The sequence below is a fragment of the Enhydra lutris genome, unplaced genomic scaffold, assembly GCF_002288905.1.
Source record: "Enhydra lutris kenyoni isolate GAN:26980312 unplaced genomic scaffold, ASM228890v2 scaffoldscaffold8, whole genome shotgun sequence".
Lineage (NCBI taxonomy): Eukaryota > Metazoa > Chordata > Mammalia > Carnivora > Mustelidae > Enhydra > Enhydra lutris.
In genome coordinates, this window is record NW_019154092.1 from 989,080 (window position 1) to 1,013,275 (window position 24,196).

Genomic DNA, 24,196 nt, shown 5'->3' on the forward strand with positions numbered 1-24,196 from the left:
CTGGCTCTGGGGAAATCTTGCTGGGCGCAACCACACCAAGGAGGCGGTAGGTGGGGTGACCATGCAGCCCCCTTGTCCCTCTGCAGCAGATCCAGGGGAGGGGACAAGGCAGGCCTGAGTCGTGCTGTCCTGGCTCCCTCGGGGGCGGGAGGCACCAAGTCCCCAAGCACGTGGGGTGGAATAGCCCTGGGCAGGCTGTGGGAATGAGGGAGTTAACGGTGGTGGCTTGCTCCTCTCTGGGAGGAAAACTCCCCATAAACGCCCTGCTCCCTGGCCTTCTGCCAGGGCCAAGAACAGGGGCTGAAAACTGGAAGTTCAGGCAGGCGGCCAGCTCTGCCTCTAGCAGGCGCTTGAGCAGGACAGCAGCCCCGTCGCCACTGGCGGCTGGTCTGTATGCCCATCAGTCCGCCGGGGGGCCTCCAATCATCTGTAAGCCTGTCTGTCCATCTGTCTACAATCCTGTCTCTGTCCAGTGTGTCTCTGACTGTCCTTCTCTTCCTAGCCTATGTTCAGCTGTCTAGCCTGTCAATCCATTTGTCTGTCTCTGGTCTTCATCTGTTCATCTGTCCCATCACCAGTGAATCTGTCCATTCATCCACCCACCTGTGTGTCCATCCACCTGCCTTCTCTCTCCACTCCGGGCCTCAGAGCCATGGCCCAAGGCCGCAGGGTCACGGCCAGCATGGTCCTGCTGGGGTTGGGGCTGGCCCTGGCCATTATTGTGCCTGCCGTGGTCCTCTCTCGCCGCCACACCAGTTGTGGCCCCCAGGCCTTTAGCCGCGCTGCGGTGGCTGCTGACTCCAAGGTCTGCTCGGACATTGGACGGTGAGTAAGAGGTGGGTGGAAGCTGGGTGGTTCTCAGTGGCTGGCCCCTCCTGGAGACTCTGTAACTGGTGGTGAGAGTGCGGAGAAGGTGTGTGTGTAAGTGTGTGTGTGCGCGCGTGTGTGTGCATGTGCATGTGCACATAGTGGGGGCTGCACAGCTTCCAGCAAGGAAGCAGCCCCAGGACCCTTCCACAGAGCAAGAGGCAGGTGTGCGCATGAGACAGAAGGGGGTTTGGGGATATTGACAGATGTGGTGTGTGAGTCTTTTCCTAGCTCCGGGGCTCAGGAGACCCGGAGAGGGCACTGCCACAGTGTCACCGGTCTGGCCCAGGCTGACCCTGATGACTGGTGCTGGGTCATTTAGAGAAGCCACAGCTGTTCTCCAAGGCTGGGGTTTTTTCCCAGAAGTGTGGGCAAGCCCTGGCCTGTCAGTGTGCACTCAGTGCTGCCCAGGGCCAGTTTCTCACCCGGGCCCAGGACCTGGGAAACCTGCCCTGGCCAGCACCATGTTCCCCACTGCCTCCCCTTCTGATGTCTGGGCTTGGGGCCCAGCCAGGGACTGCTGGATGTTTGGGGCCAGGGCAAGGTGGGTGTTAGAGAGGGGCCCCAGCTGGTGTTTTCCAACCCTTTTCCAGGAAGCCCAGCCCATGGAAGTCTTCCGCTGCCCACTGGGGCAGAATATAGCAGGACACCCCTCCTGGCTCTTGGCCCCCAGCCCAGGCTAGTGAGAAGCCCAAGCAGTCATCCCCCTCCCTGCTGGCTGGGTCTGTTTTCTGGAATAACTGCCTCATGGATCATTGTCAGGATCAGAAGTGCTTTGTAAGCCAAGGGGAAAGTCCCGGAGCAAGGGGGAGTGTGGCCAAGTCCTTGCCCAGGTGGTATTCCATACCATCTTTGTTTTGGTTTCCCCGTTCCTGCAAGCTTTAACCTTCTGTTTCATTCATTCGTCTCCTCCTTCGTTCCTTCCTCCCTTTGTCCACCTGTCTCTCCCGACCTGGTCCTCTTTCCCCTCCCTCAGGGCTCCTTCAAGGATGAGGGTGGCAGCTCCAGCAGTATGGTCTCCCCAGGGGCCTCCCCTCCCACCATGCTCTGGAGAGCATGCAGAGGTGCCAAGCCCACCAGAACCTAGAGTTGTAAAGAGGCAAACAGGGCCTGGGGTTCAGGCCCCAGAGACCCCTGATGGGGATGTGGCCCCCTGCAGTGGGAGCTACTGCCACCTTTCTCTGTGGGGGGTCTGGGCCCATTGTGTCTCCCGGAGACTTTGTGGGGGGATCTGTATGGCATGTCTTGCTGTGCGTGTGAAGGTCAGTGTTGGGGGGATCTCTACTCGGAGCCCATGATGCCCTCTGCAAGTTTCCTTGGTGAGAAGAGAGGATGTGGTTTCTCCCCCTGTGTTTGGTGTTTGTTGAAAATCACTCTCTACTTCCTGTTCTTGTTTTAAGAAGCCCGGAGTGGGAGGGAGCCTGGAGCTGGCCCCAGCTGTTGTGGAACATGGAACAGGAGACCCTGGCTGGGCTGGGGACCTCCTGGCTAAGATCCCTCCACTTGAGGGCTCCTGGCCATACTGCTGCAGGCTCTGAAGGGAGCTGGCGGTCTGAAGCCCACTCTCCTTCCTCCTCACTGTCCCCCCCGCTTTCCCATCACTGTCCCTTCTCTCCAGCAGGGCCTCCCAGACCCAATCTTCTCCTTCCCGACCAGCACCAGGTTTACTCCTTTGGGGTTGGGCCTTCTGCTGTAGCCAGAGTTCCTGGGGGAGGTTTTTTTTGTTTTGTTTGTTTTGTTTTAGTTTTTGTTTTATAAGATTTTGACTCCCCACTGAGCAGGGAGCCTGATGTGGGATTTGATCCTGGGACCCCAGGATCATGACCTGAGCCTAAGGCAGACCCTTAACTGACTGAGTCACCTAGGCATCTCTGGGAGAGGGTTCTTAGGTTGGCATGAGTGAGGACCCAGCACCATGAGGAATGAATAGACCCACGGTGACAGCGAGGTCCCTTGCTCTCTAGTCTATCATCTTCCAGCACTATGTCCCAGTGTGTTAAGCTTGTGTGCAAACTGGGTGTTCTGAGGCTCTGAGTAAGTGCTCGTCTTTTAGGGAGACTGCATGAGCTTCAGGGTAGTGGTGGCTTTTAGGTTTGTGACATGTATCTGCTGTGGCCACTTGGAAATACCTGCCCTCCCACAGGATCCTCAGTGGAACGATTCACTGCTTTTCCCAGAATCCAGTAGGGTTCATTGCTGAATTTGATTTATAAGGAAACTAGGTCTGTACAGAAGGGAGCTGCCTGGTGTCAGAGTGAGCAGGCCCAGCTGGGACTGTCCTCCCTGCCTCTGCAGGGGTGGAAACTGTCCCGAGCTGCTGGGGGTCTTCCCAGAGCCCTCCATTGCCTATCCTGGATCCAAATGCCTGCCCAGCCTCTAGCAGGCCTGTAAAAGAGCTTTGCTCGTAAAGTAGTTGTAGAAGACGATGGGTGGGGGGGCACCTGGGTGGCTCAGTCCATTAAACATCTGCTTTCGGGTTAGGTCATGACCTCAGGCGCCTGGGATCCAACCCCGCATCAGGCTCCCTGGGAGCCTGCTTCTGCCTCTCCCTCTGCTACTCTCCTACTTGTGCTCTCTCTTTCTCTCAAATAAATAAATATTTGGGGGACGCCTGAATGGCTCAGTCGCTTAAGTGTTTGCCTTTGGCTCGGGGCGTGATCCTGGGGTCCTGGGATCGAGCCATGCATCAGGTTCCCTGCTCAGTGGTGAACCTGCTTCTCCCTTTGCCCCTCCCCCTGTTTGTGTTTGCTCTCTATTTTTCTCTGACAAAGAAATGGGTGAAATCTTTCAAAAAAATGTGTTTTTTTTTTTAAAGATTTTATTTATTTATTTGACAGACAGAGATCACAAGTAGGCAGAGCAGCAGGCAGAGAGAGAGGGGGAAGCAGGCTCCCCGCTGAGCAGAGAGCCCAATGTGGGGCTCGATCCCATGACCCTGGGATCATGACCTGAGCCGAAGGCAGAGGCTTAACCCACTGAGCCACCCAGGCGCCCCTCAAAAAAATGTTCTTTAATTAGAAAAAGGAAGAAGAAGAAGAGGATGGTGGGGTCCAGAGTGCTCCAGAACATTGGAGTCTGGGCTGCAAAGGTGGGGATGGGGATGGGCCCTGAGAGCTGGGTCTTATCAGCTGCTCCAGCCCCATCCAGTGGTCTGGGGGGTCATGCTCTTAGCACAGAAGAGAGCAGGGACTCTAGCAAGTGGTTGCAACCTTTGAGCCTCAGTTTCCCCACCTGTGAAACGGGACTCATGCCAGCACTTCCCTCATGGGGGGGGGGGGCGCATGAAGCTTTCCTTGCCAGTAGGAGGCGCTCCCTCGATGTCAGCCACCTGACCGTTAACTGTTAACATTGGCTTGGACTGGATGTGGGTCAGCATCTCAGGACCCCCAGTTAGGGCCCGGAGTCAGAGCAGGGAGCCTACTGTGGGGAAGACTCATGGGGTTAGGGTGTGACCCCACCCCTTCCTTCCGCCCCAGCTCCTATGACCCTTGTGCTTCTCTGGACTCCTGGCCAGCTCCCCAGGAAATTACTGCATTTCCTCCCCTCTGGGGCCATGCCTGTGCCTGGACACTGTGCACCCACATGTGGCAGTGTGCCTACCTGGCTGAGTGTGTGACAGCAGTGGTGGTGACAGCAGCCCCTTGGCTCCTTGGGGACAGACATGGCAGAAATCTCTGACTGTTCTGCACGCAGCTCTCTGCTGACTAGGACTGCTCCCACTCACAGCCGAAAAGGTTCAGGGCGCCTGGATGGCTCGGCAGAGCATATGACTCTTGATCTTGGGGTCATGAGTTTGAGCCCCATGTCGGGTATAGAGTTCACTTAAAAAACAAAGCAAAACAAAAAAACAGGCTCAGGGAGGTTGAATCCTGTGCTCTGTCTCATGCAGTTGGAATGCAAGGGTGGTTTAACATAATTTAGGAGACAGAAAAATTATTTGATTGTCTTGGTAATGCAGAAATGCATTTGATGTAAAATTTGCATTTGTATGCATTTGACGTAAAACCTGATAGGAAAGTGGACAAAAAATTTTAACAGAAACTTCATAATAGAGGATATTTGAATGGCCAAGAATCACAAGCCCTCAACATTAGGCATGGATTTGCTGATCCTCTGTCTCAGCCACCACAAAGGCAAGGACTTTGACCATCTGGTTACCACCGTGCCCCCAGGACAATGGCTGCATTGCAGACAGTAGGTGCTGTGTTCCTATTTGATGAAGGATCCTACAGGTAGAGAAGCTTGTATGCCCCTCATGCATCCACAAGGCCCACTGACTTGTACTCTGTTATACACACTCATAGGCATGATGGCCCTGGCTCAGGACCACTTGGGCTGGAGTTCCCACTCACCAGCTGCACAATACAGGGCACGTGATTTAACCTCCCTGAGCTGGGGGTCTTTTTTTTTTTTTTTTTTTTAAATAAACTCTATACTCAATGTAGGGCTCAAACTCATGACCCTGGGATCAAGAATCACATGCTTAGCTGCATTTCACAAAATTTTTTGTGGTTGTTTTGGCTATTTCCCCCCTCAATGCTTATATATATATATTTAAGATTTTATTTATTTATTTGACAGAGAGAGAGATCACAAGTAAGCAAAACAGCAGGCAGAGATAGAGGGGGAAGCAGGCTCCCTCCCGAGCAGATAGCCTAACACAGGGCTCGATCCCAGGACCCTGAGATCATGACCCAAGCTGAAGGCAGAGGCTTAACCCACTGAGCCCCCCAGGCGCCCCTCAATGCTTATATTTTTAAGTTTTTAAAGATTTATATATTCATTTGAGAAAGAGAGAGAGCATGAGCTGGAGGGGCAGCAGGAAAGGGAGAGAAAATCTCAAGTAGTCTCAGCACTGAGTGCAGAGCCCAACGTAGGGCTCTATCCCACGACCCTGAGACCACGACCTGAGCTGAAATCAAGAGTCTGACGCTTAATTGACTGAGCCACCCAGGTACCCCTGTTTTTATCTTGAAAAAGCTGTGAACCCACAGAAAAAGAGGAAGAATGCCACTTATACTTCACTTACGTTCACCAATTGTTAATGTTTCTCCTCATTTTCTTTCTCTCTCTCCATATGTTATCTATCTAACATTTTTTGAAAGTTGCATTAATCATTGCACTTTATCCCTAAATACTTAGGTACATATCTACTATGAATAAGATCATTCTCCTATATAACATTGATACCATTATCACCCTCAAGAAACTTGACCTTGATATAATAGTAGTATTTGATACTTCATCCAATTCAAATTTTCCCAGTTGATCCAATAAACCTGTCACCTATTATCTATCATCTATCTTCTATTTATTTATCTTTTTAGATCCAGTAACCAATCGTGATCATCATTTTTTTTAAGTCTCCTTTAATCTAGAACTATCTCCTGCTTCTTTTTAAAAAGATTTTACTTTATTATTTTATTTTTGACAGAAAGAGACACAGCTAGAGAGGGAACACAAGCAGGGAGAATGGGAAGGAGAGAACAAGCTTCCCACAGATCAGGGAGCGTGATGTGGGGCTTGATCCCAGGACCCTAGGATCATGACCTGAGCTGAAGGCAGACGCTTAACAGTTGAGCCACCCAGGTGCCCCTATCCCTTGTTTCTTAAAATACAAATTCATCTTCTATGACATTAAAAGTTCTTAAAGATTGATTGGTTGAGGGGTGCCTGGGTGGCTCAGTGGGTTAAAGCCTCTGCCTTCTGCTCAGGTCATGATCTCAGGGTCCTGGGATTGAGCCCCGCATCGGGCTCTCTGCTCAGCAGGGAGCCTGCTTCCTCCTTTCTCTCTCTGCCTGCCTCTCTGCCTACTTGTGATCTGTCAAATAAATAAATAAAATCTTAAAAAAAAAAGATTGATTGGTTGATTGATTTAGAGAGCATGTGAGTGGGGGAAGGGGCAGAGGGTGAGGCAAAAGAGAATCTCAAGCAGACTGCCCGTTGAGCTTGGAGCCTGATGTGGGTCTCAATCCCAGGACCCTGAGATCATGACCTGGGAATGGAAATCAGGAGTAAGCTGCCTAACCAACTGAGCCAGCCAGGTGCATTATAACATTAACATTTTTAAAGAAGCCTGTCCACTTGAATCACAGCCTTGCTTCACAATCTTGGTTTGTCTGATTATTTCCTCATTATCAGATTCTGGTTCAACACGAAAGCTCCCCCATCATTAGTGATGCTAAGTTGGATCACTTCATGAAGGTGGTATCTTCTAAATCTCTTCATTGTAAGGCTATCATTTTCTTTATTAAATTAGTAACATATGGTTTGATACTTTGAGACCAGGTGAATATCCTTTTTTCAAACAACACTTGACCCCCTGTTTTAGCATCTATTTTTGGTCCTTGTCTGAATAAATTTGTGTTTGAAAAATGGTGATTTCTAAACCTGTCATTTCTTCAACATTCATGAGTTCGTATTCTTCTGTCAAAAAGATCCCATCCTCCCCAACCTAGATGTTCTTGAATGTCACTGTTGACTCAAGGATTTTTTCAATTCGATATGTTATAATCCATCCCTGTTCTTCTTTTTGATCCCCAAGTTGTCACAAATTTGACCAATGGGAGCCACTCTAAGCCAGCAACTATATTCTTTTACATAAACCCATTAGTCTTAGAAAATTTTCTTGACTTCCTGCCCAAAATGTTCCAAAATCTACTTGTACATTCCCTCAGCCAGATCTGAAATCAGGAATCAGTAGAGTATGGTATTTTAGAAACCAAGATCTGAGGGCTAGGGATGTTCACTGAGACAGGGAAGACATTGCTTCTACATTGTGTCCATGAACAGAAGCAGAAGAAATGTACAAATATCTTGAGTCTGTACCAAGACCTCCAGCTGAGACCCATGATCATAGGCTTCTTCCCATCTTCCTCTGTCTGACACTGTGTGTCTCTTCCGCTATGGTCAAAGAAGTTCCCATCAATGTTAGTATATTTACATATTGTCTCTATTCCCAATAACCACAAAATAGTTTCAAAATTACTTCAACAAGACCACTATGAACAACAAGTCTACTAAGTGAAATCTGAGATGTCTTTGCAGGTTTGTTGTTGTTGTTGTTTGTTTTTGTTTTATTGTCCTGAGGCTATATTACATAAAAGATGTATGGTGAAATTAAATTATTTTTCCTGTGTGGTTATCAGTTCAATATACCATTAGCTTATTTTTTTTCAGTTTGTATTGTTTTAGGGTTTCCTTTTTGTTTTAATTTTATTTTTTACTTTAAGTCAAAACTGTAAAAAGATATCCTCAAAGATCTCATTCACATTACCTTCATCCTGTTCCTGTCATCCTGTCTTTTAGAGGGAATAATTTCTTTATTTCCTGTTTTTTTTAAACTTACATATCTTTCTTTTCATTTTCTTTTTTGCTCTTTCCTTTATTTTTTATTTTTTATTTTCTTTTTTTTAATAATTTTTAAATTTTTTTATAAACATATAATGTATTATTAGCCCCAGGGGTACAGGTCTGTGAATCGCCAGGTTTACACACTTCACAGCACTCACCATAGCACATACCCTCCCCAATGTCCATAACCCCACTATCTTTCCTTTCTTTTTGCTATTATTTCTGTGTTTCTGTTTGAAAAACAAGCAAATATATCACTTATTTTCTCTTTTTTGTCATAGCTTTTGATATCAAGAAAGGCTTGTATTTTTGCTGTAATTGTTATTATATTTCCATTGATATCTTTATTGTATGTTATATATGCAATTATAATATTAGATGTATAATTATGGTACTTTTCATTCTTCTGCTTTTTTGGAATATTCTTTGTTTGCTCCTCTGATGGTTAAACTAGGCTATGGTGCCTAGTCGTTTGGTCAAATACTAGTCTAGAATTTGCTCTGAGGGTATTTTGTAGATGTGATTAACATTTCTTTTTTTTTTTTTTTTTAAGATTTTATTTATTTATTTGACAGACAGAGATCACAAGCAGGCAGAGAGGCAGGCAGAGAGAGAGAGAGAGGAGGAAGCAGGCTCCCTGCGGAGCAGAGAGCCCGACGTGGGGCTCGATCCCAGGACCCTGGGATCATGACCTGAGCCGAAGGCAGAGGCTTTAACCCACTGAGCCACCCAGGCGCCCCGTGATTAACATTTCATTCAGCTGACTTTAATAAAACATTACCCCAAATGTGGGTGGGCCGCATCCAATCAGTTGAAGGTCTGAAATGCAAAAACAGGTTTATCAGAGAAGGAATTCTGCCTCAAATCTATGACATAAAAATCCCATCTGGGGGGCGCCTGGGTGGCTCAGTCGGTTAAGCTCGGTTAAGACCTCAGCTTTGGTCATGATCCCAGGGTTCTGGGATGGAGACCTGCATCAGGTTCTCTGCTCAGTGGGGAGCCTACTTCTCCCTTCACCCCCCATTCATTCTTTCCCCCTCTCTCTTTCTCTCTCTCTCTGAAATAAATAAAATTAAAAGGTTAAAAAAAAAATCCCATGTAAGTTTCTATCCTCGTGGCCTGCCCTACAGATTTTGAACTTGCCAGCTTCTGCAATAACATGAACCAATTCCTTAAAATAAAAATCTCTCTCTACATCTATCCCATTAGACTTATAGACTTCCCTACTATGAGTAATACTGAAACTACCTAGAAACCTCTTCTTTCCCCTGTTCCCCTTCTTTCCTAAGAGGATATAAAGGGATATGAGATATCTTTCTACTCTCAATTAATACCTAGCCGTCAATCAATAACCTTATTCTACTTCTTACATAGCCTCCCCATTCGCACTCCCATCCTCCCTTTTTTATTTTTAATCCACACAACAGGCCTCACTACCCATAATAGCTAAAGCTGTTTCTACTATGTTTTCAGTTAATTTTCTCTTTCCACCAAATGAGTTTTCTGTCCAGACAATCATTAAAAGGAAAATTTTCATTGGTTCGTTTAACACAGCCAAACATCTGGTTTCATGTGCAATAACACAGGCACCTTTGCTTTGATCAATACTGGGGCCTGTAAACCAGAGTATTTTTTTTTTAACCTGCCATTGACTGGCCCATAAGTCAAAGACAACAGTCATGTCCTCAAAACAAAATCCCCACTTCATTTTTATGGTTGTACTGTGCCTCCATTTTCAGAAAAATAAGCATTACATTGCTATCCTGTTTCAATAATAACTATCATTTTTAGTCTGAGATCTATGGGTAATTATATATTTAATTCCTACTCTCACTCATGTCAGAATCTTTCCCATTATTTTGGTTGTCTGAAGTCTGTTCTCTATAAGATTCTTCAGAAAGTTTTCATGCTGAAAATATTCACTGAGTTCTTGCATGTTCATAACAGTTTGTGGCCTTTGTAGGTAACGAACAGTTTAGCTGGATATAAAATCCTTGGTTCACATTTTCTTTCCTTGAATGTGTTGATTATAACCCTTCCTCATTCCTGGCACAAAGCATTGGTGTTGAAAAGTCTGATGACAATCTGATTTTCTTTCTCCTGTAAGAGAGTTAATCTTTTTATCTAGATGCCAAAAAATTTTGTTAATAAAGTCTGATAGGTTTATTAGAATATACCTCGGTGTTGGCTATTCTGAATTGACTTTCCTATGTAGTGAAGTGCCCTTTTCAATATAGAGTAAATTTTATAGTTTTTTTTTCTCTTTAAATCAGGAAAGTTATCTTGAGTTATATTGTTTATTATTCATTCTGTCCCAAAGATTTGGATTTCCACCTTGGAACTCCTTTTAAGTGTACATTTGATATTCTTGCCTATCTTCTGTATTTTAAAATCTCTTTTTCATTAAAAAATTTCCCCTTTTCATCTTCTCTTTTTTTTAAGGAACCTCTGTAGGTATTTGCTCTGTGTTTATCTTTGTTCAGCCTTCATTTCTTTTTCTTTTTTTTTTTTTTTAAGATTTTATTTATTTATTTGACAGAGAGACAGAGATCACAAGTAGGCAGAGAGGCAGGCAGAGAGAGAGGAGGAAGCAGGTTCCCTACTGAGCAGAGATTCCCGATGCAGGGCTCGATCCCAGGACCCTGAGATCATGATCTGAGCCAAAGGCAGAGGCTTTAATCCAATGAGCCACCCAGGTGCCCCACAGCCTTCATTTCTGAGAGTTTTTTCTCCTATGTTCTATTATTTCCTGAGTTCTATAATTTGGGGTTTTTCTTTCTATAATTAAAAAAAAAAGATTTTATTTATTTATTTATCAGAGAAAGAGAGAGAAAGTACAAGCAGCGGGAGCAGGAGCCAGAGGGAGAAGCAGGCTTCCCACTAAGCAAGGAGCCCGATGCAGAACTCAATCCCAGGACCCTAGATCACGACCTGAGCTGAAGGTGGACATTTAACTGACTGAGCCACCCAGGCATCCCTATAATTTTGTTTTTTAATTCCTCTTTTCCAATCTCTTTATGTGCAGTTTTCCTAATTCTGATGTCTGCTGCCCCTTCATTGCCTCTGTAATCCTTTTAACTTATTTTGGAACATCCTGAAATATTAATTGCTGTTTACATCTGATTTGTAAGCTTGTCTTTCTGGTATGGGGTGTGACTTCAACATGTTTTTTTGTTCACGTTCAAGCAAGATGAATTTTCCTATACTTTTAGGCTGGAAGGTGGGTCAAAATAGTTTTTATCAGTTCATGGCTCTTGAATTCCTTCTGCTGTTTCTGCAAAATGATTGGAAATATATATGGTCTCCTACTTTCTGATAATTGTTTTCTCTTTCCTTTGCCTCTGTGGTTCCAGTCCTGTTCAGTTTGCTTCTACTAAAGCAGCTTCTCATCAGGGCGGCTCCCTCTGCCCTGAAGGAGAACGTTGGTTTATTGGTTTTGAGAGTTCTCAGGATCCAGAACTATTTGGCACCATGCCTTCCCTTGGCCACCTTTCACTCACGCATAAGCTGGATAGTGCCAAACCCAACCTTTAACACTCCTCTGAGTAAAGGTTCTCAGATTGTTTGGTCCTCCAGACTTCCCTGTGCGGCCCTGTGGTGAATGTGGGAATTCTTCAGACCCACTGCCTCCCTTCCCCAACATACAGTGTATTATTAGTTTCAGAGGTAGAGGTCTGTGATTCATCAGTCTTATATAATAACCAGTGCTGATTACATTGCGTGCCCTTCTTAATGCCCACCACCCAGTTACCCTATCCGCTCACCTCCTCGACATCCTGCAACTCTCAGTTTGTTTCTTATGACTAAGAGTCTCTTATGGTTGGTCTCCTTCTGACTTTGTCTTGTTTTATTTTTCCCTCCCTTCCCCCATGAACCTCTGTTCTGCTTCTTAAATTCCACATGAGCGAGATCATATGACAATTGTCTTCTGATTGACTTATGTCGCTTGGCACAATACCTTCTAGTTCTGTCTACATTATTGCAAATGGCAAGATTTCATGTGCACACACACACACATACACACAGACCACATCTTTACCCATTCATATGTCCATGGACATCTGGGCTCTTTCCATAGTTTGGCTGTTGTGGATGTTGCTGCTATAAACATTGGGGTGCACATGTCCCTTCGGATCCCTACATCTGTATCTTTAGGGTAAATACCCAGTAGTGCGATTGCTGGGTCGTAGGGTAGCTCTATTTGCAACTTTTTGAGGAATCTCCACACTGTTTTCCAGAGTGGCTGCACCAGCTTGCATTCCCACCAACAGTGTAAGAAGGTTCTACATGGGGGTTTTCTTTTCTTTTCTTTTTAAAATACTTTATTTATTTATTTGAGAGAGAGAGAGAGAGAGAGCGGGAGAGAGAGCACAAGCAGGGAGGAGAGGGAGAAGCAGGCTCTCTGCTGAGCAGGGAGCCCGACACGGAGCTCAATCCAAGGACCCTGAGATCATGACCTGAGCCGAAGGCAGACGCTTAACCAACTGAGCCACCCAGGCACACCTGCGTGGGGGCGGTTTCTAAGTCATTTGTATTATTTCAGTTCCGTGAAACTTGCTGATATGTTTATATAAATATTTTATGTGTTCTTGAACGTTCTTATGTGTTCCGCTTCATGACTGTCGGACGCTGCGTCCTGCACATGTCGGCTCAGTCATCTTATCATAGTGGTAACATCCAGATCTTCTATAGCCTCACTGATTTTTCTCCTGCTGATTCTAGAAGTTTCTGAGAGAAGTATGTTAGTCTCCTCCCATGTATATTTGTCTATTTCTTTGCATGCTGCCAAGTGTTGCTTTATATGTTTTTTAAACTGTTAAGTGTACACACATCCAGATTTTTATATCTTTCTATTGAGTCGAGCTTTTTATAATATTAACATGTCACTGTTATTTCTAATAATGTTTTTCTTCTTAAAGGCTACTTTGTCTGAAATTAATATAGTTATACATGTTGGTTAATGTTCACATGATATATATATATATGTATATATTTTGTTGTTGTTGTTGTTGTTGTTTTATCCCTACGTCTCTTTTTTTCTTTTTTTTTAGATTTTTATTTATTTGACAGGCAGAGATTACAAGTAGGCAGAAAGGCAGGCAGATAGAGAGGGGGAAGCAGGCTCCCTGCTAAGTAGAGAGCCCTATGCGGGGCTCGATCCCAGGACCCTGGGATCATGACCTGAGCCGAAGGCAGAGGCTTTAACCCACTGAGCCACCCAGGTGCCCCAATCCCTACATCTCTTAATGCATTTTCTAGATGTTCTTTACTTTTTTTCCTTCTGTATTTAGATTTTGATATTTTTGTATTGAATTAATCTTTTTTTGAAAAAAATCTGTGTCCAGGGCGCCTGGGTGGCTCAGTTGGTTGAGCATCTGCCTTCGGCTCAGGTCATGACCCCAGGGTCCTGGGATAGAACCCCACATGGGGCTCCCTGCTCAGCGGGGTGTCTTTTTCTCCCTCTGCCTCTGCCACTCCTCCCTGCTCATGCTCTCTCACTCCCTCTCACTCTCGTACTCTCACTCAAATAAATAAATAAAAATCTTTAAAAATTTTTTGTGTCCAATCTCTTGTTAATGCCGTTAGCATTGAGCTCCTAATTCCATGTTTTATCATTACCATTTCTCTGGGGAAATCCTTCATCTTTCTTTTATATCCTTAAATGTAGTTATTTAAAATCTGTGGTCAGACAGTTTCATAATCTGGAGGTCCCATGGGTCTCTTTCTCCTATTGTTTGTGCTTTCTCTTGGGCTTTGTTTATGTTGTATTATTACTGCCTTGTTTGCTTGGTTATTTTGAAGTCAGCCTTTGCAGAGTGTGTTGAAAATCGTTCAAGATAATTGTTAGAAATAATCTGAGGTTCAGGATACCAACATTCTGGAATGACTTTAATTCCATTTGACTGAGAGTTGATGATTTGAAGCTGGGCCACTGGGCTTGTCAGGCCTGGCCCGTTTCTCGTTTTACCCTCAGAGTGAGGATAACACATCGCAAGTCCAGTTCACCAGCACACCCAGGCTCTGGCCACATAATGATGTCAAAAGCACTATGTGGCTTCTTGGCCCCTTCTTTCAGGACTGGCAAACATTTTGAGGAGGGAAAGCTATCTCCAAATGCCAGACTCCTCTGTCTCTAGGCCTGCATTTCTTCCCTGCCTGTGATGCCTTTATTTTTTTTTTTAAAGATTATTTATTTATTTGAGAGAGAAAGGACATGAGCAGGGGTGAGGGAGCGCGGAGGGAGAGAGAGAAAAGCAGGCTCCCACAGAGCCTGATGCAGGGCTAGATCCCAAGACACTGAGATCATGACCAGAGCCAAGGGCAGATGCTTAAAGGACTGAGCCATCCAGAAGCGACCCCCGTCCCCCACCCCCGTGATGCTTTAAAGAGGATGTTTTCCCTTTGTCTGGCTCTTCTAGTGGTCTGTGGGAAATTTAATCTGAATGATTTTGTTTCCCATTACAGCGTTGTCTGATTTACATTTTGACAGACGATTTTGTTAAAACAGAAGGGGGATGGCAAATGTTGGGGACCAAGGAGACCGTTGCAATAACCCAGTAAGAGATGCCTGTGGCTTGGATCTGGGGATGAAAGAAAGTGACCGACTAAGAGTGGCTCCAGCGTTCACAGCCTAAGCAAAGGGGTGAATGGTTGTGTCCTTTTCTAAGATAGTGAAGGTAGAAAGGGAGCCATTTTGGGGGGCAGAGGTGAGAAGGAAGGAAGTGGAGTTTAGGTCATGTTAAGAGTGAAATGCCTCGGCGCCTGGGTGGCTCAGCCATTAAGCATCTGCCTTCAGCTCACGTCATGATCCTGGGGTCCTGTGTTCCAGCCCCGCATTGGGCTCCCTGCTTGGCGGGAAGCCTGCTTCTCCCTCTCCCAGTCCCCCTGCTTGTGTTCCCTCTCTCTCTGTGTTTCTCTCTGTCAAATAAATAAAATCTTAAAAAAAAAAAAAGTGTAATGCCTTAAATAAAAACTTAAGAAAGAAACAAACCCAAACCAAATAAAACAAAAAATGAAATGCTTCTTAGACACCCAAAGGAGGTATCTTGTGGGCAGCTGGGGTGTGCCTGGAGTTTAGGGGAGAGGTCTAAGCTGGAGATAAAACTTGGCTATCATCAGAATAGAGTTGCATTTTAAGCCCTGAGCCTAGATCAGCTCATCTGGGAGAAGAAACAGGTGCACAGGACAGAAGACTGAGCCTGAGGCCCCCAACAGCATGAGGTGAGGGAAGTGGGGAGAAACCAGAGCATGGTGGCAGGCGGCTGGTGGGGGCCTGGAAGCCGAATGCAGAAGGCACTTCCGGGAGCCGGGAACAATGGGTCAGGTGACATAAGGCTTTTGTGACTGGAGGTTGTTTTTTTTTAACAGTTTTCCAGTTTGTCTTTTGTTTTTGTTTGTGGTGTTTTAATTTTGTGAAGCATCTGTGTTTCTCCCTGCTTGGATGTGACCATCTTCATTGTGTCATGCTGCTGGCTTCCGCCCCTTTCCCCGGTCCAACATACCGCGTGTCCATGCTGTAGCCATGTATGCCCTCGGGTGGGCCCAGAGCAAGGACATTGGCTCAGGGGAGCTTGTGAGCCCAGGGTTGGAGGGGGGTAGTGTCAGGCTGAAGTGCCCGAGCTGAGGGAGGGTACCGGGGTCGGAGGTCCTATGGGGTGGGGGAGGGGAACCGGGTCCACTCCCTCTCTGGGCTTGGTTTCCCCATCTGTAATTGGTTTAAATGCTCGCTTCCTGGAAGTGTTGGGGAGGATTCCTTAGTGTTCAGGAAGGGGCGGCCTCCAGTGAACTGCTCAGGGCTGTGTCCTAGGAACAAGGTCATTTCCTCAACACAGGCCAGTCTGACTAGACCCTTGGACTAAAAGGCCTACCCCTTGGTGCCCATAGATAGGTGGGAGACTGAGACCAGAGAACATTCCCACAGACACTGGAGCCCCAGGAGGGTCTGGGGAACCCATTAGCCCAGGCCCCTGGTGACAGGGCAAGCTCCTGGGATCACCTGAAAAAGTCCAGTCTTACAAGGATTGGGACCTGTGGTATCCCCAGTGGGATGCTGAGTGGGAGCTGCCTAGGCTGGGCTCCTGGACTGCTGGGGACTGGCAGGTCTGGCCCAGGCAAGTGAGTCACGGCTGCAGGGAGGGACTAGGGAACAATGGCTGCAAAAGCACTGCACAAACTGAGAAGTACCTTATGTAAGGCAAGGGGAAGTGTAAATGCCATTATGATTTGCAGTCTGTAGGGGGCTATGGACCTGTGAGCAGCTGGACTTGAGGGGGCAGCCCAATGTAGTCTCCGACCTAACCCAGAGTTTGGTGGCTGCAGATGGTCACCCACCTGTCACCATTCCCTGGTAAATGCCAACTGAGGAAGCCCATGTTGGGAGGCTGGGGCCAGGGGGCCAGACCTCTTATTCTGTGTCATGTTCCCTAGAGCCATTCTCCAGCAGCAGGGCTCACCTGTGGATGCCACCATCGCAGCTCTGGTCTGCACCGGAGTCGTCAACCCTCAGAGCATGGGCCTGGGTGGAGGGGTCATCTTCACCATCTACAATGCAACCACGGGTGAGTTCATATGAGGGGCCCCGTGGTGAGGACGGGCTGGTCCACAAGTGCTAACAGTGAAGTGCTTACAAACACCCCAAGTGTTTGCCGTGCACCCATACCTCTTCCTGGGTCCTCTTGGCGCCCCCCACGTCCCCCACCCTGTCTGTGCAAAGCCACTGCAGCCCATCTCAGATATGAGCACTGTCAGGGAGGAGGGAATTCTTCTGCCCTTCAAGGTCCTTCTAGTTAACTATTAAATTGACAGGAGGGAAAGTAACAGGACAAAATCAAATTTAATTTCCTATGTATGGGGAATCCACACAGACATGGAAATTCCACAGACAGACAAAATCAGCTGTCTAGAGGATAGGGGTCTGGGACTTCAAAGGGAAGGAATGCAATTCACAGGAAGATAAAGAAGAGTAAACATTTGCTAAGCAAATGTGTGCGGGGCCACTGGGAAACAATGGGACCCAGAAGACTTTTACCAAAGGCCTCGCAAAGTCCCTCCCTGTCTCTCCTACCTAGTTTGTATCCTGCTGTAGTTGTCTATGGTGATGGTTCTCTTCCTAGAGCAGGTCTTCTGTCTAAATTCTTTCAGGCAATAGTAGGGGGGAGATAGAAAGCTCTTCTGGATTCTGCTAGGTTTTAATTACTTTTAACTCAAAAATAATCTTCAAGGCAAAGTGGCCCATTTTGGGGTGGCCTGCTCTTGGCCCCTATAGCACAGAGTCGAGTTCAAGGTACAAAGAAAGAAACAGGCCTAGAACAGGGCCAGGGGCATATGAGGGGAGCGTATGGTGTGGGGTGAGACCCAGAAGCCACAGGAGTGACCCTGAGTGCTCACGTGCCCTGCCCCAACTCCAGGAAAGGTGGAAGTCATCAATGCCAGGGAGACAGTGCCCGCCAACTACGTCCCGGGTCTGCTGGACCAGTGTGAGCAGGCCCAGCCATTGGGCACAGGTGAGGCCCTTGGAGGGACCACACTCTCATCCCACCAGGCCACTGAGGCTGACTAGAACCCTCCTCTGAAGGGGCTTTGTGGACAGGCTGTGACACCTTGGTGCCAAGGGAGCCCCCCTCAAGGTCCTGACCCCCCGGAGTTGAGAGTCTTCCTGGGACAGTGCTTTCTGAGAAGGGAGTGGTAATCCAAGCAGAGGGACCAGACTGGCAAAGGTCTGGAAGGTTCAGTGGCGATGGGGTGGTGGGTGGAGTGGGAGGTCCTGGGGCCAGTTTGGACTGGGCCCTGAGGGAAGGCAGTGGGGAGCCACGGGGTGGTTATGTGGGGAGTTGAGCGGGGAGTGACAAAGTCAGGTGTGGGCTCCAGAAAGCTTATTCCAGCTGCCATGCTAGGGGGACCAAGTGGGTGGGGCGAGTGTGGGGTGGTAGAGAACCCATGCGGAAGGCTATGGGGCTGAGGGCAGGGACATGACATCACCGGGCCTTGTAGGGGCCCAGTGGATCGGAGTGCCGGGGGAGCTCCGTGGCTACGCTGAGGCCCACCGCCGCCACGGCCGCCTGCCCTGGGCACAGCTCTTCAGGCCCACCATCTCCCTGCTCCGAGGGGACTACCGCATGCCCTTCATCCTCAGTCAGTTCCTGCAGAGCGACTTCCTGCGGCCTTCCTTATACAAGACATCCCTGAGGTGAGCACTGCCTCAGGGGCTCCCCGGACTCCCGCTCAGCTCCTGGGTTCAGGCTCTGGCCCGTCTGCCTCGCTCCCACCCCAGTTCCACCCCAGCCCTTCCTTGAACTTGAAGGTTGACCCTGTGCGGGTGTCGGGGGCCTGAAGGCCGGGAAGGCCAGTGCTTTGCTGTCCCAGTTGACAGACCTTTGAGCTAGAATGTAATCAGAGGGCCTCAGGCCAGAAGTTTACATCCAAGTGACAGGACTCCAGGATGTGGATTTGGGCTCTGCCACTGCCCTCTGGCCCTGCCCTTCTCCACCCCCACCATGTCCATGCCAGCCCACTGACCATGTCTTCCCAGGGGTGTCCCAGGCCCATGTAGGGAGCGTGTCCTCCCCGGGCCAGGGTGATGAGTGAGGTAAGAGGCTTCAGCCTCCCCCAAGCATAGAGGAGCCATCTCCCCTGATGTCTACACCAGCTCCTCAGGACCCCAGACCAGGACTGCCTCCCTATAGGGTCTCAAGGAAACCACAAGAACCCCTGCAGGAGTGTGGCTGCCTTCCGGGGCCCGGCCCCACCCTGAGGCTGCCCCCAACTCCCCAGGCAGCTCTTTTTCAACGGCACAGAACCCCTGAGGGCTCAGGACCCATTCCCCTGGCCCGCACTGGCTGCCACCCTGGAAACCGTGGCCACGGAGGGTGCAGAGGCCTTCTACACAGGGACGCTGGGCAAGACGCTGCTGGAGGACATTGCAAATCAAGGTCAGCTGCGCCAAGGTCCCAGAGCCCCCGCCCCTGCCAGAGAAAGAGTTGGGCGCTGGGTGCTAGGGGTGAGGGCAGGCCCTTCCGCAAGCCTGCGGAATGTCAGCTGCTCCCAGGTCTCAGGGAGGCCATGCGTCCAGGCCTGCCCACTGCTGGTCTCAAGGACCCTGTGGTCAGGGCCCCTGGGGAGCAGAGACCCATAAATTAGCAAATTAGTGGTGGCTATAGTGGGTCACAGTGGGTTCCTGGGCCTGGAGCTGGCCACCCTCACAATCTGTCAGAGGCCAGCTTCCACTCACCTTCCCGTCCTCTTCCCACCAACCTGCCTGCCTCTGGCCTCCGTCCACCCATCCCTCACCTGGCTCTAGGGCCCAGCCCTGATGGCACTGCCTGCAGACCCTCCATCACCCCTAGGGTTCTAAGAGGCTAGGTTGATGTGGGGAGCCCCACCACATGACCTGGGATCAGGAGCTGTCACTCTGCCTCAGTTTCTCCATCCATACTTGGGGTCTCTTTCATCTCACCTCAGGCAGCAGGCTGACCCTGCAGGACCTGGCATCGTTCCAGCCAGAGGTAGTGGATGCCCTGGAGATGCCCCTGGGGGACTACACCCTGTACTCACCGCCACCGCCTGCAGCGGGTGCGATTCTCAGCCTTGTCCTCAACGTGCTCAAAGGTGAGACTCCGACCTCCGTCCCCCAGGTCCTCCCTCCAGAGTCCTGCCCCACTGGCATCTCCGAGCCCAGCCGGAGCTTTGGGCAGCCTTCCTCTTCCAGCTCAGCCCCTCCTCAGACACCAAATGGAAATGGGTCAGGACGTTATGCCCTAGAGCTGGTCTCCAGCGCCGTCCACACAGTGGGGCTTTGCTGAAGGGTCCGAGGTCATCCACCCAGGGAGTCCTGCCCCGCAGGTGGTGAGCGGCCTGGCCAGCGTGTGCCCCCAGGGCTGAAATCTGGCCTGTAGGATGGCAAATGGAGGTGGGGGTTCCCAGCTGTGCCCAGGTTTGGGGCGGCCCGCCGCTGACTGTCAATTCCTGGAGACTACCGTGACGGACTTAAGGCTTAAAGCAACAGAAATTTATTTTCTCCTAGTTCTGGAGGCCAGAAGTCCAAAATCAAGGTGTCAGCTGCTCTGTGTTTCCTCCAGGGACTCTGGGGGACAATCTGTTCCTTGTCTCCTCCAGCTCTTGGCGGCTGCCGGCATTTCCAGGCTGTGGCTGCAGCGGCACCTGGGTCTCTCCCTCTGCTCACACAGCCTCCTCCTCTTCTCTGTGTGTCTGTTTTATACGATTACATTTAATTGTGTGATTACATTTAGAGCCCTCCGGATAATCCAGGATAATCTGCTCTTCTCAAGATCCTTAACTTAATCACACATTTTGCCATATAAGGTAAAATTCACTCCTTTGCCCTATAAGGTAGTATTCACAGGTTCTGGGGATTAGGACATGAATGAATCTTTTTTGAGGGGGGCCAACAGTCCACCCACGACACGGGGTGACCCCGACCTGCGTCTATCCCCTCCCCAGGGTTCAACTTCTCCTCGGAGTCGGTGGCCAGGTCCGAGGGGAGGGTGAACTTGTACCATCACCTCGTGGAGACGCTCAAGTTTGCTGGGGGACAGAGGTGGCGGCTGTGGGACCCCCACAGCCACTTGGATATCCAGGTGAGGTAGACTGTGGCCGCTGGAGAGCCCCCTTCCCAGCCCCCAGGGCTCTGCATGAAGGGAACATGAGGCTGTCCCTAGACCCCAAGAGTCTGACTGAGTGCATACAGAGTTTCAGGACAGGACAGCTTGGCAGTGGCCCAGGGCAGGGAGGGTGAGGTGGGTCTGCAGACTAGAAGGGACCCCTGAGTGGCAAGTACTAGAGGGACAGTGTTGGCACCATAATTCAGAGGACCTGGAGGACGGGCGGGGTCTGGGGGCAGCTTGGGCTGGATGAAGACAGACTGGGGAGGGTCTCTCAAGGGACCCTCTTCTCTGTGGGCCCCTGGCTCCTCACTGACCTTGCCACCTGCCCGGCCACCCCAGAACGTTTCCCAGGACCTGCTGGGAGAAACTTTGGCCCAGCAGATCCGCCAGCAGATCGATGCTCGGGGAGACCACCAGCTCAGCCACTACAGCCTGGCTGGGACCTGGAGCCGCCAGATGGGCACGTCGCATGTGTCTGTGCTGGGGGAGGACGGCAGTGCTGTGGCAGCCACCAGCACCATCAACATGCCGTATGTGCCTGCCTGACCCCGGAATGCCCTCCTTTGCTCCCTCAGCAGGTCTTACGAGCCCCCAGTCTCCCCTTGCTTGTGTCCAGAGGGCAGTACCTTGCTTTTCCCTTTGCTGCCTCCTTTCTGTCAGAGGGGCCACTCTCCTGTCTTCTCTGGCTGGAAGGCTGCTGACAGGTGGCCCTGAGCCAGGACCTGCTCGGGGATGAGGTTTACCCAGAAGGACGTCCTGACAGGGAGGCCCAGGGGGATCTTTGGGGGCAGTGCCAGGGAGAGAATAGCGGCCCCAGGGTGCTAGCGGGCTGTCACTTGCATGAGGGGGTCAGGCACGCGTTCCAGGGCGGGAGCCTGGAGCCTGGAGCTCCAAGCCCAGACCCGACCCCTCCTGCAGATTTGGAGCAATGCTATACTCACCACGCACGGGCATCCTCCTCAATAACGAGCTTCTGGACCTATGCTGGAGGCGTCCCTTGGGCTCCCAAGTCACCCCCCAACCCGGTGAGCCTGAGGACCCCACTGGTGGGAAGAGGGCAAGTGGGCAGGCCAGGTGGCATGAGGCAGCCTGAGCCAGCCCCAGTGTGCACAGCAGTGAATGGAGACACAGATGGAGGCAGGCGCGGGGGGGGGGGGCATCTGGAGGGTGCTGGCTGCAGATGAGGGTGCAGGTGACACCCACCTGGCCTCCAGTTCCAGGTGAGCGGCCTCCATCGTCCATGGTTCCCTCCATCTTGGTCAACACAGCCCGGGGGTCAAAGCTGGTGATTGGTGGGGCCGGTGGGGAGCTCATCATCTCTGCTGTGGCCCAGGTGAGTTGGGGAGCACCTGGCTGGAACATCACCACTCCTGGCGGGGGAAGGAAGGGGCTGGTGTATGGTGGCTGTGGTCAGTGTCCCCTCCCTCCCCTCCTGTGTTCTCCTTCTCTCCCCCAGGCCATCATAAACAAGCTGTGGCTTGACTTTGACCTAAGAACTGCCATTGCAGCCCCTATCCTGCACGTCAACAGCAAGGGCCATGTGGAATATGAGCCTACCTTCAGCCAGGTAAGGCTGCTGTCCCTGCCACCGCCAGGACTGATGTCTCGGTGCATGTTGCTCAAAGCCCCCAGTGGGATCTTAGCCACTGAGTATTTTCAGCTGGGCACACTTCCCCTTCTGGGGCCATCCGTTCAGAAGCTCAGTGTGGAAGGCGCCAGGCCAGTCTTGTGGCTCCTGAGGCAGAGAACAGGGTGTCATCCATGCTTTTCCCAGGCCAGGCACCTCTGCCCCTTGGTCTCTGCTCTGTTCTGTTCTCTCCAGATGCTGGTCTTCCCGGCTGTGGCTTTGCACTCTCTCTCATGGTGATCTGTTTCCTTGTGGGGCTTGTAGCTTTCATGTGTGAGTTTATTTGTAAGAGTAGTAGTCATTTCCTTCTGAGGACTGGGGTTGCATTAGTGCTGGTCCTTATAATATTTCTTGGGTTTCCCCCCTCACAAGCAGGTCCCCAGAGCTAAATTCTCTCATCTGACTCCCTGCCCCCAAACCCCTGCCCTAACACATAGTCACCTTCTTCTCTGAGCTGAGAGATGCCCTTTGCCAAAGTCTTTTTTTTTTTTAAAGATTTTATTTATTTATTTGACAGGCAGAGATCTCAAGTAGGCATAGAGGCAGGAAAGAGAGAGGGGGAAGAGGCCCCTTGCTGAGCAGAGAGCCCGATGTGGGGCTCAATCCCAGGACCCTGAGATCATGACCTTAGCCAAAGGCAGAGACTTTAACCCACTGAGCCACCCAGGTGCCCCCCTTTGTTAAGATCTAATTTAAAAGTCTGGCAGCTTTTGAAGGCTTTGAGCTTCATGCCTGGGGTCTGTATAGCCAGCAGGGGTTTAAGGTCCTCAAAGCTGCCTCATCCATGGTGAGGGGCTCTTGGTGTTAAGGCTGCCTCCCGTTGCCCTTGGAGCACTGAGGACCATACAGCGAGAAAGCTTTACTCCAACGGAGTGTGCAATCCCTGAGAACCTTGGTCCTGGGGCCTGGAGACTAAGGACTCTCAGACTCTGAGGTGCTCCCCCTCCCTATATAGGGTCCTCCCCATGGTGTCCTCAGATGCAGGCCAGAAATGGTCTTGCATCTCAAACTCCTTCTGGCCTGGGTGATGTTCTCTCTGCCATGCTCCCCAGAGCCTGGCTTCTCCACTGGGACTTATTGTGGGAGGCCACGGACTCCAGGCCCTCCAAACGAGGCTACAGCCAGTGTCATCCCATCCTCACCATCACTGATGCCCAGTCCTGCCTTCTCAGTTGGGACTCAGATCTCTGCCTGGGGCCCTAGGCCCTCAACAGGTGGAGCTAAGCTGTCTTCACCTGTGCACTGGCCTTCTCTCCCCTCCAGGAGGTGCAGAAGGGGCTCCAGGCCAGGGGCCACAACCACACCAGGAATCCCTTTTTCCTGAATGTGGTCCAGGCAGTGTCCCAGGACGGGGCCTGTGTGTATGCTGCAGCGGACCCGAGGAAAGGTGGGGAGGCCTCAGGCTACTGAGGAGACTGCTCCTGAGAGCTGCAATCCGGCCCCACCACCAGTGTGTGCCCAGGCCCGGCCTTGGCCTTGGGATCAGGATCTGGACCCTTTGGCGGAGGATCAGTCTGGGGCTGCAAGAGGTGGGGATAGCCTGGAAGATGGATGACTGTGGGGGCTGAGCCTTCTCCCAGAGCCCCTTGTGGCCCTGCCCCTGACCACCCCCGACACCTCTAAGTCTTCCCTAGGCCTCTCACCCAGGACTGTGGCCTACCCTTGCCCCAGGTCGCACTCCCCACCTGTATGCTGTCTAGTCCAACATTAAAGAGGAGGGTGGACCTCA

At 50.1% G+C, this 24,196-nt stretch overlaps 1 protein-coding gene across 4 annotated transcripts; it reads left to right on the forward strand.

The window, feature by feature from the left end:
- The first annotated feature begins 397 nt into the window (after window positions 1-397).
- Window positions 398-24,196, forward strand: LOC111142475 (gamma-glutamyltransferase 5). Of its 4 annotated transcripts, none has more exons than XM_022495662.1 (12): window positions 398-825; window positions 16,648-16,778; window positions 17,628-17,723; window positions 18,211-18,406; window positions 18,991-19,148; window positions 19,678-19,824; window positions 20,677-20,813; window positions 21,180-21,370; window positions 21,759-21,901; window positions 22,007-22,173; window positions 22,297-22,407; window positions 23,731-24,196. In XM_022495662.1, the coding sequence occupies exons 1-12, from the start codon at window positions 506-508 to the stop codon at window positions 23,875-23,877; spliced, it is 1,944 nt and encodes a 647-aa protein (XP_022351370.1). In that variant the 5' UTR covers window positions 398-505; the 3' UTR covers window positions 23,878-24,196. The 4 variants fall into 4 exon arrangements, with proteins under 4 accessions (XP_022351370.1, XP_022351371.1, XP_022351372.1 ...); XM_022495663.1 differs by having other exon boundaries at window positions 21,759-21,869; window positions 21,978-22,173; XM_022495664.1 differs by having other exon boundaries at window positions 400-825; window positions 21,759-21,865; window positions 22,055-22,173.